Raw genomic sequence first — 14,547 nt, 5'->3', positions numbered from 1 at the left:
ATCTCTAGTGATAGGAGCAAGAAAAGTGAGTTGGCAGGGATGCATGTGAAACAAGTCATAATGAGATTCAATATTTATAGCCAAGCACAAATAAGCTTTTCTCAAGTAGTAGCATAAAGGCTCTTTAACTGAAAGAGTAAGGCCTTGTCTAAACTACAAAATTAAGTTGACCGATGTTAGATTGACCTAAAGCCACTGCAGTAACTACTGCGTTTTTTCATGTCCACACTATCCTTTCTCCTGTCGGTGGTGTGCGTCCTGACCAGGAACACTTGAACCGACATAAGTGTGGGGCCTGAGCGCCCAGGCTGTCAGTCTGGCATGGGGCTCACAGCTGGAGGCCCTGGGGCTGACAGCCAGAGCTCACAGCTGAACACCTCCCTCCACCCCGTGTGGGAGTCCAGCTGTGAGCCCTGCATGCACCAACAATCAATGTAAGTACTGTAATGCAGTATCTACACAGACACTGTTGCCCTAATTACATTGAGCTATGCACTATACCTCTCATGGAAGTGATATTATTAGGTCGGTGTAGTGGGCATCACTGGGAGCTACACGGTAGCGTGGATGCTTACAGAGTTAGGTCAACATAAGCTGTCTTACATCGACTTAACTCTATACTGTACTGAATGAATCCAGCTCTGACTACAGTTCCAAGTGTGCCTGCTTCCAAACTCCTGGTTAGAAATGAAGGTGAATGTGGATTATTAAAAAACTGTGCTCTAGGATTCCTTTTATTAAGTCAGTCAGGCAAAAGTAGTAATCATAGGACTAGTACTTCATTATTTGTATTGCGGTAGCACTGAAAGGCCTTACTCAGGGGCAAGGCCCCATTAGTTACTGTACAAACACTGTCCCTGTTTGAAAAAATTAGTGCTTATCCTTCTATTTTGAAACATTTGTGAAATACCTTAGTAGTTCATAGTCCCCACTGCCAAAACCTTCCACTGGGCCTTGATATACAACTCCCTGATCCACTAGGGAGAACCAACTTCCTTTTTTGCTGTTTCACCCACTCTACTCAGAGCTCTTAATTGGCCTTCTCGTTCTCCACATCAAGTTAAAATCCCACACGTGCACCATCGAGATCCACCCCCATTCTGCCTCTACAGCACATTCTTCAGTTTCTCCTGTTTGTGCCATATGCTGTGCCTGCTCCTGAGGTCTGTCTCCAACTTGTGCCACTCTGTCCTCTTCACTTAGAACAGCTTTCCTTTGCTATTGTATCAATAGCACTCTTCCCCTCCTCCTGCCCAACACTTGTTTTTAGAGCTGGCTGGAAAAGAAGTCCCTTCCCCTTCCCCACAATTAGCATTTTTGACTTTTCATCCCAATTTGGGACCATGTTTTCAAAAATATGAAGTTGTCCCTAATTGGGATGAAAAATCAAAAATGCCAAATTTATTTATTTGGAAGGGATTTCCAGAAAAATTCTGTTTTGAGAGCAGGGCTGCCCAGAGGATTAAGGGGCTGGGGCAAAACAATTTCAGGGGCCCCTTCCATAAAAAAAAGTTGCAATACTATAGAATACTATAGTCTCCTGGGGGAAATTGCCCCACTTGCCCCCCCCCTCCCCAACAGCCCTGCTTGAGAGAACTGAAATGGCTTTCACCCCTCCACAAACCCACCCCAGGGACTTCTACATGTTTCCCAAGATACACAAAGGACCCCAGGCTCAGCATTTATGGCAACAGCACTACTGAGGGAATATCATAGAGACCATCCTCAGACCACAACCTGCTTCCTCCAGAAACTCTGCAACATTAACAATGTGCCTCAAAATGCTATCCTTTTCACCAAGGATGTCATCTCCCTATACACCAACATCCTTTACCATGAAGGCATTTCACTCTGACACTGACAGCACTCAGATATTCACCTCAAACACATTCTCACCCATAACAACTTTACATTTAACAACAAACACTTTGTCTAAACCACAGGAATTAGAATGGCTGCCCAATATGCCAACCTCCTCATGGGCGACCCCAAGGAATAGTTGCTGGAAAACTATACCACTGCACAAAGCCATGGCCAAAGATACTGACCTGGAGGGTCCTCCCCCAGTTGTTTGCTTTTTATTAGTACATTAATTGCAGGGGATTGAAATCCACTGAGGTATCTGATGACTGAAATATGTGACCATGCTCTAGTGTGCTGTTTGAGCAGCATCGTAGCATCACAATAGTGTATCTTGCCACACTCCCAAGTCATCTTCTGGCTGCCCATTGTTTCACTATGTATGATCACACAGCATCACACATTTCCCTGGCCTGCTGGGAACCACAAGCTGTTTGCACATGGGTGGGGTCAGGTTTCCACTACAGGCTTTGGAAAGCAGTTCTGGACTGTGCCCACTTGCTGTGGAACTATTTCCCTTTAGCCTCATCTACGTTATGCAAAGCACCGCATGTCACAATAAGCCAAAGTGCTTTGGCCACGCTGGCATCCCGAGCATGGCGGCATGTAATGGAGGCTGGGGGAGGCTAAGCCTCCCCAAACCTCGTGCCATGGTGGGGGGAGGGGCAGTGGCAGATTACTACCCGGAAATGACATGACTAAATATGATGTTTCTGTGCCGGGGCCCATTCAGTAAAGTCCTTTATTTTGTCCTGCAGTACAGCCCTGAACACCTGGGTGTCATGGACCTTTCCCACATGTTCTGCATTCATGTTCATGAACTGACTGCTTATGGTCCACTGAGCTTGGAGAACCAGTGAATACTAAACTTCACAGTTTACTTATTCACTGGCCCCTTTCAGTAGGCAAAGTATAGGTACATGCGTTCTGTCAATGGCCCCCACAGAGTTTGCAAAACCCATCCTCTGAAATCTTACTATAATTTCAGGGAGTTGTGCAGGGAGGCAGAGAAAGAAATACTGGTTTGTCATAGGGGTTTCTTTAACTCTCTACTTCTGGGGGAATTTTTGTGTCTCTGCATTGTTACACACATACTTGCTGACAGGTATTTTGAAATAAATTACCAAAATAATTGAAACTAGTGTTTGTTATTTTGACAAATGTTGCAGAATTTTTATTTTTTTGGCCCAGAATTTTTATTTTTTGGTGCAGAATGCCCCCAAGAGTAATATATATTACATATATATATTAATATATATATGTCAAAATGAGACACCAGAAAGTGTTAAGCTTAGCTATGTGACATTTGAAGTTCAATATATGACCAGCGCATATTTTCACATATGTAATGTAAGATAACACAGAAACATACAATGTATATTTAAGTACTAAACAACATATTGAAACGGTAAGGTTGTTGGCATTGTTATGTGTTTCACTTAAAACTGGATATCAGGGCTTGTCAAATGGCACCCAGACACAGAAGCCAAAAACCAGACTGTTCAGGTAAAACCCAGATGAATGGCAACCCTAGGACTCTGGGCTACTGCCCTGACATGTTAGCACTAACAACGCACGCGGAAAGGGACAGTGTGGATGAAGGCGTGGCATATATCTCTGCCCAGCATAGGATAGGTGGATACTCAGTGTGGGTACCGGCAGGTTCTAGCAGTATGCTGACAAGTAACTGTGTCCACTTGCAAGTGTAGTTGTACTCCTAGTTGTCACCTACAACACTCACTCGAACCTATAAGGGAATCACCAAACAAATGCAACCCATTCTTGATGGAGACCACATTTTGAAAAAAATCTTTCCCCAATCCTCATCTTCTGGCCATCAAACAGCCTCCCTACCACACAAAGCTTACCATCAGAAACAAGCTCCCCAAAGACCACCACACACCAGCTCAAAGCATCTGCCAGAACAACAGATGCAAAGCCTGCAGGCATATCTCCATTGTTACGATAATCAATATCCTCACCCCTACAACACACCTTTCAAGATCTATGTTTCCTACATATCCCCATCACATGTGATATACCTCATCCAGTGCATCAAATGCCCCAACAACTACTATGTGGGTGAAATCAAACAATCACAGTACTCACGAATGAACCTACGCAGAAAAATGATAAAAGACAAAAATGCCCTGTCACCTGTGGGTGAACACTTTTTCACAAAGCAATCACTCCATATCTGATCAGTCCTCATCCTCAAAGGAAACTTGCATAATACCTTCAAAAGAAGAGCCTGGGAACTTAATTCATAACTCTGCTAGATACTAAAAATTATGGCTTCCACGGAGACACTGGTTTTATGGCTCTTTACAACAATTTGTAACCTACTTCTCCTCCTTTGTCTTATGATTGTAGTGGTGTTAATTGCCCACTTCATTTCAAGGAGTCTCTTGCAACATGTGTTAACGCCTTATGCTTAACAATCTGTTCCATCTTGTATTCAGCTGTGACTCTCTGGTTGCCTTTTCCAGACCTGACTCTGTAGGTATGTCTACACTATGGGATTATTCCGATTTTACATAAACCAGTTTTGTAAAATAGATGGTATAAAGTTGAGTGCACGCGGCCACACTAAGCACATTAATTCGGCGGTGTGCGTCCATGGTCCGAGGCTAGCATCGATTTCTGGAGTGTTGCACTGTGGGTAGCTATTCCGTAGCTATCCCATAGTTCCCGCAGTCTCCCCTGCCCCTTGGAATTCTGGTTGAGATCCCAGTGCCTGATGGGGCAAAAATCATTGTCGCGGGTGGTTCTGGGTAAATGTCATCAGTCATTCCTTCCTCTGGAAAAGCAACGGCAGACAATCATTTCGTGCCCTTTTTCCCTGGATTGCCCTGGCAGACGCTATAGCATGGCAACCATGGGGCCCGTTCAACTTTTTTTTTACTGTCACCATATGTGTACTGGATGCCGCTGACAGAGGCGGTACTGCAGTGCTACACAGCAGAATTCATTTGCCTTTGCATGACAGCAGAGACGGTTATCAGTTGTTCTGTACCACCTGCTACGCCATTGTAAATTGGCAATGAGATGACTGTTATCTGTCGTTCTGTACTGTCTGCTGCTGTCATGGGTGCCCCTGGCTAAGGTTGGCCAGGGGTGCAAAGACAAAAATGGGAATGACTCCCTGAGTCAATCCTTCCTTTATGGTATCTAAAAATATAGTCAGTCCTGCCTAGAATATGGGGCAAGTGTACTAGAGAACCAGTGTATCAGAGAACCAGAGAGCACAGCTGCTCCATGTCAGATCCTGCAGAAATGATGAGCTGCATGCTATTCTAGGGGGTGTCCCTGCAATAACCCCACCTGTTGCTTCCCTCCTCCCCAAACCTTCCTGGGCTACTGTGGCAGTGTGCCCCCATTTGTGTGATGAAGTAAAAAAGAATGCAGGAATAGGAAACACTGACTTGAGGGAGGCAGCCTCCAGCTGCTATGATAGTCCAGGCATGACATTAAGCGGTGTGGGGGAGAGAAGCCCAGCATCCCGCTGCTATGATAGTCCAGGCAGTACAGAATCTTTTCTTTACACAGGAAAGGGAGGGGGCTGATGGAGCTCAGCCCCCAGTTGTTATGATGAGGATGGTTACCAGCCATTCTGTACCATCTACTGGGAATGACTGGGAATCATTCCTATTTTTACCCAGGCGCCCGTGGCCGGCCTCACCTGAGGCTGGCCAGGGGCACTCACGGGCTCATGACGAGGACGGCTATCAGTCCTACTGCACTGTACAGTCTGCCACCAGGGAGGGGTGGAGAGAGGATGCTACTGTTTACTGCTGCAGCACCGTGTCTACCAGCAGCATGCAGTAGACATAGGGTGACATACAAAACGGTCAAGAAACGATTTTTCCCCTTTTCTATCATGGAGGGGGAGGGAGGTAAATTGACGAGATAGACTCTGAACCACCCTGGACAATGTGTTTGACCCTACAGGCATTGGGAGTTCAGCCAAGAATGCAAATACTTTTCGGAGACTGCGGGGACTGTGGGATAGCTGGAGTCCTTGGTACCCCCTCCCTCTGTCCATGAGCATCCATTTGATTCTTTGGCTTTCCGTTACGCATGTCATGCAGCATTGTGCTGTGGACTCTGTATCATAGCCTGGAGATTTTTTTAAAATGCTTTGTCATTTCGTCTTCTGTAATGGAGCTTTGATAGAACAGATTTGTCTCCCCGTACAGCAGTCAGATCCAGTATCTCCCGTACAGTCCATGCTGGAGCTCTTTTTGGATTTGGGACTGCATTGCCACCTGTGTTGATCAGAGCTCCACGCTGGGCAAACAGGAAATGCAATTCAAAAGTTCGTGGGGCTTTTCCTGTCTACCTGGCCACTGCATCCAAGTTCAGATTGTTGTCCAGAGCAGTCACAGCGAAGCACTGTGGGATACCGCCTGGAGGCCAATACTGTTGATTTGCAGCCACACTAACCTTAATCCGATATGGTAATACCGATTTTAGTGCTACTCCTCTTGTTGGGGAGGAGTACAGAAATCGATTTAAAGAGCCCTTTATATCGATATAAAGGGCCTCGTTGTGTGGACGGGCACAGCGTTAAATCAGTTTAATGCTGCTAAAATCGGTTTAAACGCGTAGTATAGACCAGAGTGAAGCATGAAAGCTTGTCTCTTCCACCAATTTCCCCCACAATTTTTATCTCATCCACCTTGTCTCTCTCATATTCTGAGACCAACACACAATAAAGAACCTTTGAGGCAGGCTGCTGAAGGCTAACTACCCTGGCTCCCAGCCTTAAAAGTTTTGATTTTTTTTGTGATAAGGGCATTTTCCATCAGAAAATTCTTGACCAGTTCTACACATGTCTTTCAGTTAACTGTTCGCACCAACCCTGTTCCAATGCCTGACCATACACTCTGCACAGGAAGCAAAACAAACCCCAAAATGATCATTAATTTTTGCAACCCTTGATTGTTAACTTTTGTAACTCTCCTCCACTGCCACTGTCGGAATGTTGTCTACATTCACAGTGCTATCCCTTTAGATTTTAAATTCTTTGAGTTGGGGCCCTTCCTTATATTTCTGTAGAGCACCATATACAAATAATAGATAAGTTAAAAACCTGAAGTGCTATAGAACCTGTTGGTATTAAAACACATTTTGACATACATGTATAGAATATGGCAGAAATAAATCTGTAGAAACATTTTTCCCCACTGTAACATACAGTTATATTTCTGTGGCTAAGCAGATAAGACATTAAGCTAGTTTTCACATTGTTTCTGTGTCTCAGTGGATAGTATGGATTTCTCACATCTCTAGTTAAAACTGTTTTCCATTTCTTAGTGTTTACATTGAACACTTGGAGTTAATGTGGTGGTGTTGTTTTTTAAACCGAAAACAGATTAATTGCTATACATGGCAAAACCTTTGGTACATTTAGAATTTTATTAGCATGCTAGATTAATAATTAACTCTTCAGTGGACACTGTAGAAGCAAAGATTGTAATCTTGTTTTATATTTAGTTTCTCAGAATTCATTTTTTTATAATATTGATAGATAATATCAATGTTTATTAAGTTTTTTTATTTTTATTGATTTAAATTGTAACAGTATGCAGAAATTATGGGAAGGTCAGACAATGCAGGGTATCAGACAATAATGATTTAATGACAGTAGATATTGAGATTCAAAAAGTTAAAGTTTTATCACTGTTAAAACACAAATTGTCAACATCACATGTCAAAATATACAAAGTAAATAATCTTAAATCAAACTCTAAGTTCTCAAGCAGCATTTTTCTTACTTGGCTGATCTGTATATTTTGATTATCAGTGGAAATATATTTTTGTTGGTTTGTTGTGTGTGTGTGTACAGTGAAATTGACATTTAATGACATTTACCATTAAAAATCTAATCCTTCCAAACCTATTTATATTCACACAGTACTGTATATTTACTTACCTCCATTACCTCCAGCACACGCTTCTCTAGAGACAATCATATTTTTATCATAATTTTCAATGAAGCTTATTCATTTCTTCTGAGGGGTAATTCTATAATGCAGTTCATACTGTAAAATTTATATGGTATGGATCCTCTGCTGATGACTTCAGTGGAGCTATGCCAATATATACCAGCTGAGGATCTGGTGCATAACTGATAATGATGTTCCAAAAAGATAGCTGACTGTTCATACCACAAAAGAATATGGTACAAAAGTATCTTAACTTACCAGGCAGATGAACTCTGAAAAGACGTCAATGGTGGGTTTAAAGCATCTCCTTTTAAAGTATGTACTGCCTGTGACATTTGAGGCTGAGACTGAGACTGAGTCTGTACTTGGCTTGGATTCTGAGCAGGGTTAATCCATCGGCTCTGTGCCTGTGTCATCCACTTTCCCTGGATTCCCCACCTTGCCAGGTAAAATTTGCAAATATCGTAGTTCATTGATGAGTAATATAAAAGGTCCAGTACCAGCAGGATAACAACAAAGAAGCCATAAATCCACACTCCTAACAACGCACTGTAATTGCTGGGGAGGAGGAGGAAAAAAGAAAACAACAAAGGAAATGATTTAACAGATCATTCACTGTCATCACTCTATTTATTGGGGGGGGCATTGTTTGCTGGTTTGTTTGTTTGAAAAATAATCAGGATTTTCATCTAAAAGGAGCAGGTATTTTTGGTAGAGTAGGGTTAAGACAGTAGTTACCCAAAATGCTGCAATTCACTAGTATAAAGTACATCAAAACTCAACATTACAAAGACCAGTGATTTTATAATAGAATTAATTCAACGAGTATAGAGGTGAAAACACATAGTAGGCTTACATGTAAATGTTGACATAGCTATAACATATATATATATTTATATATATATAAAAAGTAAGGATCAGGTAGTTACCACCCTGCCATTGGCTTATAACAAAAGTGTCACAAAAAGCTTAATTGAATAAAGACAGAACAGAATGAGTAAAGATATCAAATAAAGTGAGAGAGAATAGTAGGGAGATAAAAGCAAAGGAGAGTGGAAAACGCTGTTGAGACAGCAAGTTTAGGGGGTTGTTTTTTTAAAAATCTGATTGTTAGGTCTATTGGCATTTGGTATGGAAGACTAGGGATTGGGAAAGAATTAGACTAGAACAAACATGCAGGTTTTGAGGAAGAATTTAAAGTGGGAGAATGGAGGCTGCTAGGTGTATGGGGGAGGAAGGTTGTTCCAGACAAAAGGGCTGATGCAGGACAGAGAGTGGGAAAAGAAAATGAAACAAAAGAGGAAGTAGATAGAGTTGCAGAATCTTGAAAACCACCTAAAGAATTGCAATATGGTCCCCAAGTAATGCTGTAGGAATACATCATTTACAGGAATTCCAAATTATCTAAACCTGCCATTCATCCACCAGCACCCTGTTGAAAGCAGCGAAAGCAATGAATGTATTTAGTTACAGCTGCTGAAAGAAACTTTGACAGAACCACATTCCAACAGAATGTGCCGTTCTGCTAAAATCTAAGTGTTCTGTCAAATTGGGTTGATTTCCCCCAAATGTTGTGATGGAAGAAAAACCAGGAAAAATGCTAACAATGTTGACATGTCCCATTCTGACAGTTTCAGAAGAAACTATTTGGAATTTGTGTTTTGAAATGACTGTTTTGAATGGTTAAATACTTGGTATTAATGACATATAATGCAAAACAAGAAAGTTGAAGTTGAAACAAAATGTTTTGTTTCCAGAATTTTTCCTTCCTTGAGAATTTTGAAATGTTTGGTTTTCAATCTGATTTGGGACGAAACCAAATTTCAAAAAAATCTCAAAAATCCTTCACAGAAATGGTATGCCATCCTTAACGCAGCTCTGTATTCAGTGACTTACTTCATTAAGCTATTCTGTGTTGAAGGGGGCGGAGTCTTTGTAAGCAGTTCAAGGCAGGGTCCGACTTCTTTTTATATATTTGTAAAGACAGGGAGGTGGGAGGGGGGAAATCTATTGCACTATGGGCCTGACCCATCTCCCACTGAAGTCAGTGGGAATCTCTCAAGGGGAATTTTGCCTCTGTTAGGATTCAGGTTCAGGATCTTAAATGAAATAAATATCTAAAGACTAAGTAGTGGTATAATTCAAAGTCCAAAAACATGTGCTTGTGAACCAATGTAGCATGTTATAGCTACCTGAGATTTACTGTGCTCGCCTGCAAACGCAATGCTTGCTTCCTGTGTTTCTGTCAACACTTCCAGCAAAGTTATCACATAAAGAAACTGCATCATCAGTTGTGTACATTTCTCTGTTATTCTAAACACACATACACACTGCTGTCTAGTGTGTCACGCAGATTATGGCTGGACACCACAATTTGCCTTAAAAGGCAATCAAAAAATGAAAGCATTTTGAAGGCAGAGTTTGTTATCCAGGAAATAGGAGACAAAAGATTCAAGAACATGTTCATATAACTTTTAAATTTTGTTTTAAATAAAAATTTCAGGTACAATTCTGAATTCCTATCACATCAAGATTTAAAGGGCCCAATTCACCTCTCATTTATCATGGATTTGCATTAGTGTAAACTTTAGTGACTTCAGTGAAGTAACACTGGAATAAAGCAGGTGCTAAAGAGAGGAGGAACAGGCCCTTTAATGGGTTCTATGAGCATATAGTTTTAACATTACAAATAAACACTAGGTGTTTAAGGCTGGGATTTCCAGTAGTGTTTAGTATTAAATCTTCAGTGGGAATAGAGGTAGACCAGTGCTGAGTGTTTTTGAAAATCCCATCTGATCCTCTAAAAGGCCTATTCCTATGAAGACTTGTGCATGTGCTTAACTTTATGAACTACGAGTAGTCCCTGGTAATTTTTGTAAGTCTTTGCAGGACTGGAGCTTAAAATATAACCCGAGAGGTTTGAGCAAAGATTTTCAATGCTCCTGATTTTTCAGTGGATATACTCTTGTTTACACTGGTAAAACTCCGGAGTCACTCCATTAGAAAATGAAAGGGGAGTCAGGTGTGAAGGATTTAGGATGAGCTCCTGTTCATTGTAATCACTGAATCTCACTGAAGTCACCAGAAGCCACTTCTGGGAACAGAATTTGGCCCACAGTGGGAAGGAAAATGTATTTTTGTTTCCCATAAAGTTAGAAATCGTGTCATTTATATGCTAGCAAGAATTTGGAGGCAGGAACATTACCTTTTCTTCTAGTTGTTTCATATGGACGTTTTTATGGTTGTGTTTTGGCATTTGTTTTGTCCATTAAAAATCGCTTAGTGAAAAATTAGGTCTATTTTGAGCACTTCAATTTAAAGCAACAATTTATTAATCATGCTGTATGTGGGTTCTCCATCTGTTCCTTGTAAATAACAGCTGTTTCTGACAAGTACAAAAATGAAACTGCATTATTTTAATTAAGATATAGTGGGACAACACCATTGTTGAAGAAACCTTGTGCAAATCACAAGCAATTATTAAATTATATGGGTTGTTCACAGGGAGAAACTCCATACGTTGGTATGGTTTATTACACATTATGATGGTGCAAAATATTAACTTTAATACACATAATATTGAAATTAAAGCTTTCACATGCATCAAGAAAAAACAATACTATGAAAAAATGTGCAAGATTATGTACTGTACATAGGTGGGAGACAATGAGGCGTACCAGACAGCCCAGTGAACTGGGAGTCAGAACAGCTCAGTTTCATTCTCAGTTCAGGGGATTGGTTTTTCCTTGGAGGGTTTGTCTACCTGCCCCCGTAGTGCACACTGCAGACATGTGAATTGCAGCATGCACCAAAAGGTTCAGGTTAATACAATCCTATTTGAAACAGAACTACATTAATGCGAAGAAGGTACCTTCTAGTTTGTGCTAGCAGGGTCTGCACCAGGCAGCTAGAGTATAACATTCAGCGTGCACTGCAGCTCCCATCCCTGTAGTGTGCACTGTGAAGCCAAGTAGACAAGCTCTAAGTTTCACATTTCTGGTTTGTTTCACTACTCTCTTGTTCTCCTGTGCTTTCACGTGGATAAATTATCTGGGTTGCAAGGAAATATTTTAATTTCCATTAACATTTACACCAATATTCACATCCAGGTTTACGGTGGATTTCAAATCTCAGTAAGATTCAGGGCTATTTCGATTCAGTCCATTACATAAATTCCCTAGTCAAGCAATTCTGATGAGTGTTATTGTTCAGATTTGAAATCATGTTCTCTACCCTCATTCCCCTGTGTCTTCCTAAGAAGTGCAAAGGTTTTCATTTTGAAGGTTCCTATTCAGGCCCATCACTAATTTTAAAAATACAATACCTAAATCTGGAGCATAAATTATCTGACAGTGTTCTTTTAACTTACTAACTAGAAGCAGGTTAACTCATTGGCCTTTTAGGAAAGCTCAGTGACCCAATACTTTGGCTTTCATTCTAATACAGTATAGGCTTGATTCACAGTCCATTTGAAGTCAGTGAAAAGACCAAGCCTATCGCTACACTAGAGAGATTACAGCTGCACTGATGCAGCTGCGCTGCTGTAAGCTCTCTAGTGTAGCGTCTCTAAGCCAGTGGGAGAGAGCTCTCCGTTGACTTAGCTACCACCACTCATTGAGGGCGGATTAATTATGTCAGCAGGAGAATCTGTCCATGCTGGTGCTTAGGTCGATGTAACTTCTGTCACTCAGAGGAGTGGCTTACTCACACCCCTCAGTGACATAAACTATACTGACATATAGCCTCAGAGAGTATGTCTACATTGCAATTAAACACCCAGGACTGGCCTGTGCCAGTTGACTTGGTCTCGCAGGGCTCGGGCTAAGGGACTGTTAAACTGTGGTATAGATATTCAGGTGGGAGAGTCCCAGAGTGTCTACACTATAGTTAATTAGCCTGAGCCCTGTGAACCTGAGTCAGCTGGCAGGGAGGTGTCTAACTAATTGCTGTGTAGACTTATCATGAGTAACTTCAGTGGACTTTGAATCAGGACCTGTGAGAGCGGGAAATACTTTTCTCACTCATCTCCACCCATTCCAGTTGCAGAAGCCTACTGAGATTTTTACATTGGACGCTAGATACAAAAGGGACAGTCACTTTTGTTGTTCCTCCTTCCAAGATAATTTTGCACTAGATCCCTAGACTCTTCAGTCACCTAGCAAGTAGGACTGGACCAGAGCATTTTTTAAATAATCAGAATCAGTAGCTTCTACTTGGCGTACATAAGCCTATGTGAAAAAATCAGGGAATCTACAATTCTGTCTTTTTAAAAAACACTTGCAAACAGCTTGATGCAGCTGTATAATTTATGCGTAGGCAAACAGCCAGGGAGAGACTTGTTTTCTGGACAGGGCTGATAATTACAGTAGTAATGCATTTCAGATTCTTTCAACCATACACAGATGGCTGATGATGGTTAGATACCTGTATAACTGAGGACGAGTGACTCTTTTGGCATGTGTACTTCTTATGTGTGACCTTTCCTAATTATATTTATCATATATGTTACAGAAAGAAAGGTCCCCAGAGCTACCTTTAGGTTTTCTAGAGAGCCCATCAGCGTGGTATCCAAAGGCTAAATCCATAAAGTGACTTAGGCACCTAACTGCCACTGTAGGCTCCTCAGTCCAACATCCCCTCTTCTGCTGGTGGGAATGATCAAAACTGCCTAAGTTCTAATGGTGTTGACTGCTTGGCACCCCAGCTCACACCTAAGCCCTGGCAGGATTCTCACTCTAGGTGTTCCCCCACCCATCTCACCTATGGGGACAGGCCTGCTCAGAGCCGCGCACAAATGACAGCTGGGGTGACCAGCTCAGGAATTTTGTGTGTGTGCATGCATCCCGGAATATCCAGTAGCCCAGTGATTAGGATCACCTGGACTGTGGGAGAGCTGTTTTCAAATCCCCACTCTGCCTGATTTGGAGAAGTGTCTTGGAAACCAGGTCTCCCTCTCCACACCCCACTTCAGGAGAGTGCTCTAACCCCCAGGGTATTAATCGGCCCAAAGAGAGATTGACACTATAGACTGGAGAGATACCATCAAAAGTGTCAGTCACTTGGGATATGGGAGATCCTAAGCCCCTGCTCCAAATTCAGCAGAGTGGAAATTTAGAAACAGGTCTCCCGTCAGGGCCGCCCAGAGGATTCAGGGGGCCTGGGGCAAAGCGGGGGAGCTGCGGCATATGTACTCACCCGGCGGCAGTCCGGGTCTTTGGCGGCATTTTGGCAGCATGGGGCCCTTCAGTCGCTCCACATCTTTGGCAGCACTGAAGGTCCCCCCCACCGACATGCTGGCTGAAGACCCGGACCGCTGCCGGACTAGGGCTCGAGGGGCCCCCTGTGGGGCCCAGGGTCTGGGGCAAATTGCCTCACATGCCCCTCACTCTGGGTGGCCATGTCTCCCACATCCCAGGTGAGTGCCTCACCACTGGGCTATTGGCTACGAAGGGTAGATGGTCTCTCTCACTCTCTGTCTCTATTGTCTCCTCACCACTCGTTTTTCATGAGAAAGGGCTGACCTGGCTTAGGTGTCTAACTCCAGGAGATGGTTAATTGTTGTGAATCCCAAATGGAGGTAGCTGCCTAACTATCTTTGGGGCCAGGGTGTAAACTCAGTCAATATGTATACAGTCTCTATTAGCTAGAGATCTTGAGGGACATCTAACAGCTTTAAATAAATAAATATAGGATGATCACAGGGGACATTTACTAAAACTTGTTGAACTATGAGTTT

At 42.3% G+C, this 14,547-nt stretch overlaps 1 protein-coding gene across 6 annotated transcripts in view; it reads right to left on the bottom strand.

The window, feature by feature from the left end:
* Positions 1–14,547, bottom strand: part of SHISAL1 (shisa like 1) — a 174,305-nt gene that overhangs the window by 40,873 nt on the left and 118,885 nt on the right. For all 6 annotated transcript variants that reach the window (XM_030539909.1, XM_030539898.1, XM_030539892.1 and 3 more), the window contains exon 4: positions 8,070–8,369. In XM_030539909.1, the coding sequence (XP_030395769.1) occupies positions 8,070–8,369 (300 nt within the window). The remainder of the gene's footprint in view (positions 1–8,069; positions 8,370–14,547) is intronic.

Source organism: Gopherus evgoodei, chromosome 1 (genome assembly GCF_007399415.2).
Source record: "Gopherus evgoodei ecotype Sinaloan lineage chromosome 1, rGopEvg1_v1.p, whole genome shotgun sequence".
NCBI lineage: Eukaryota > Metazoa > Chordata > Testudines > Testudinidae > Gopherus > Gopherus evgoodei.
This window is presented reverse-complemented; position numbering and strand designations above follow the sequence as displayed.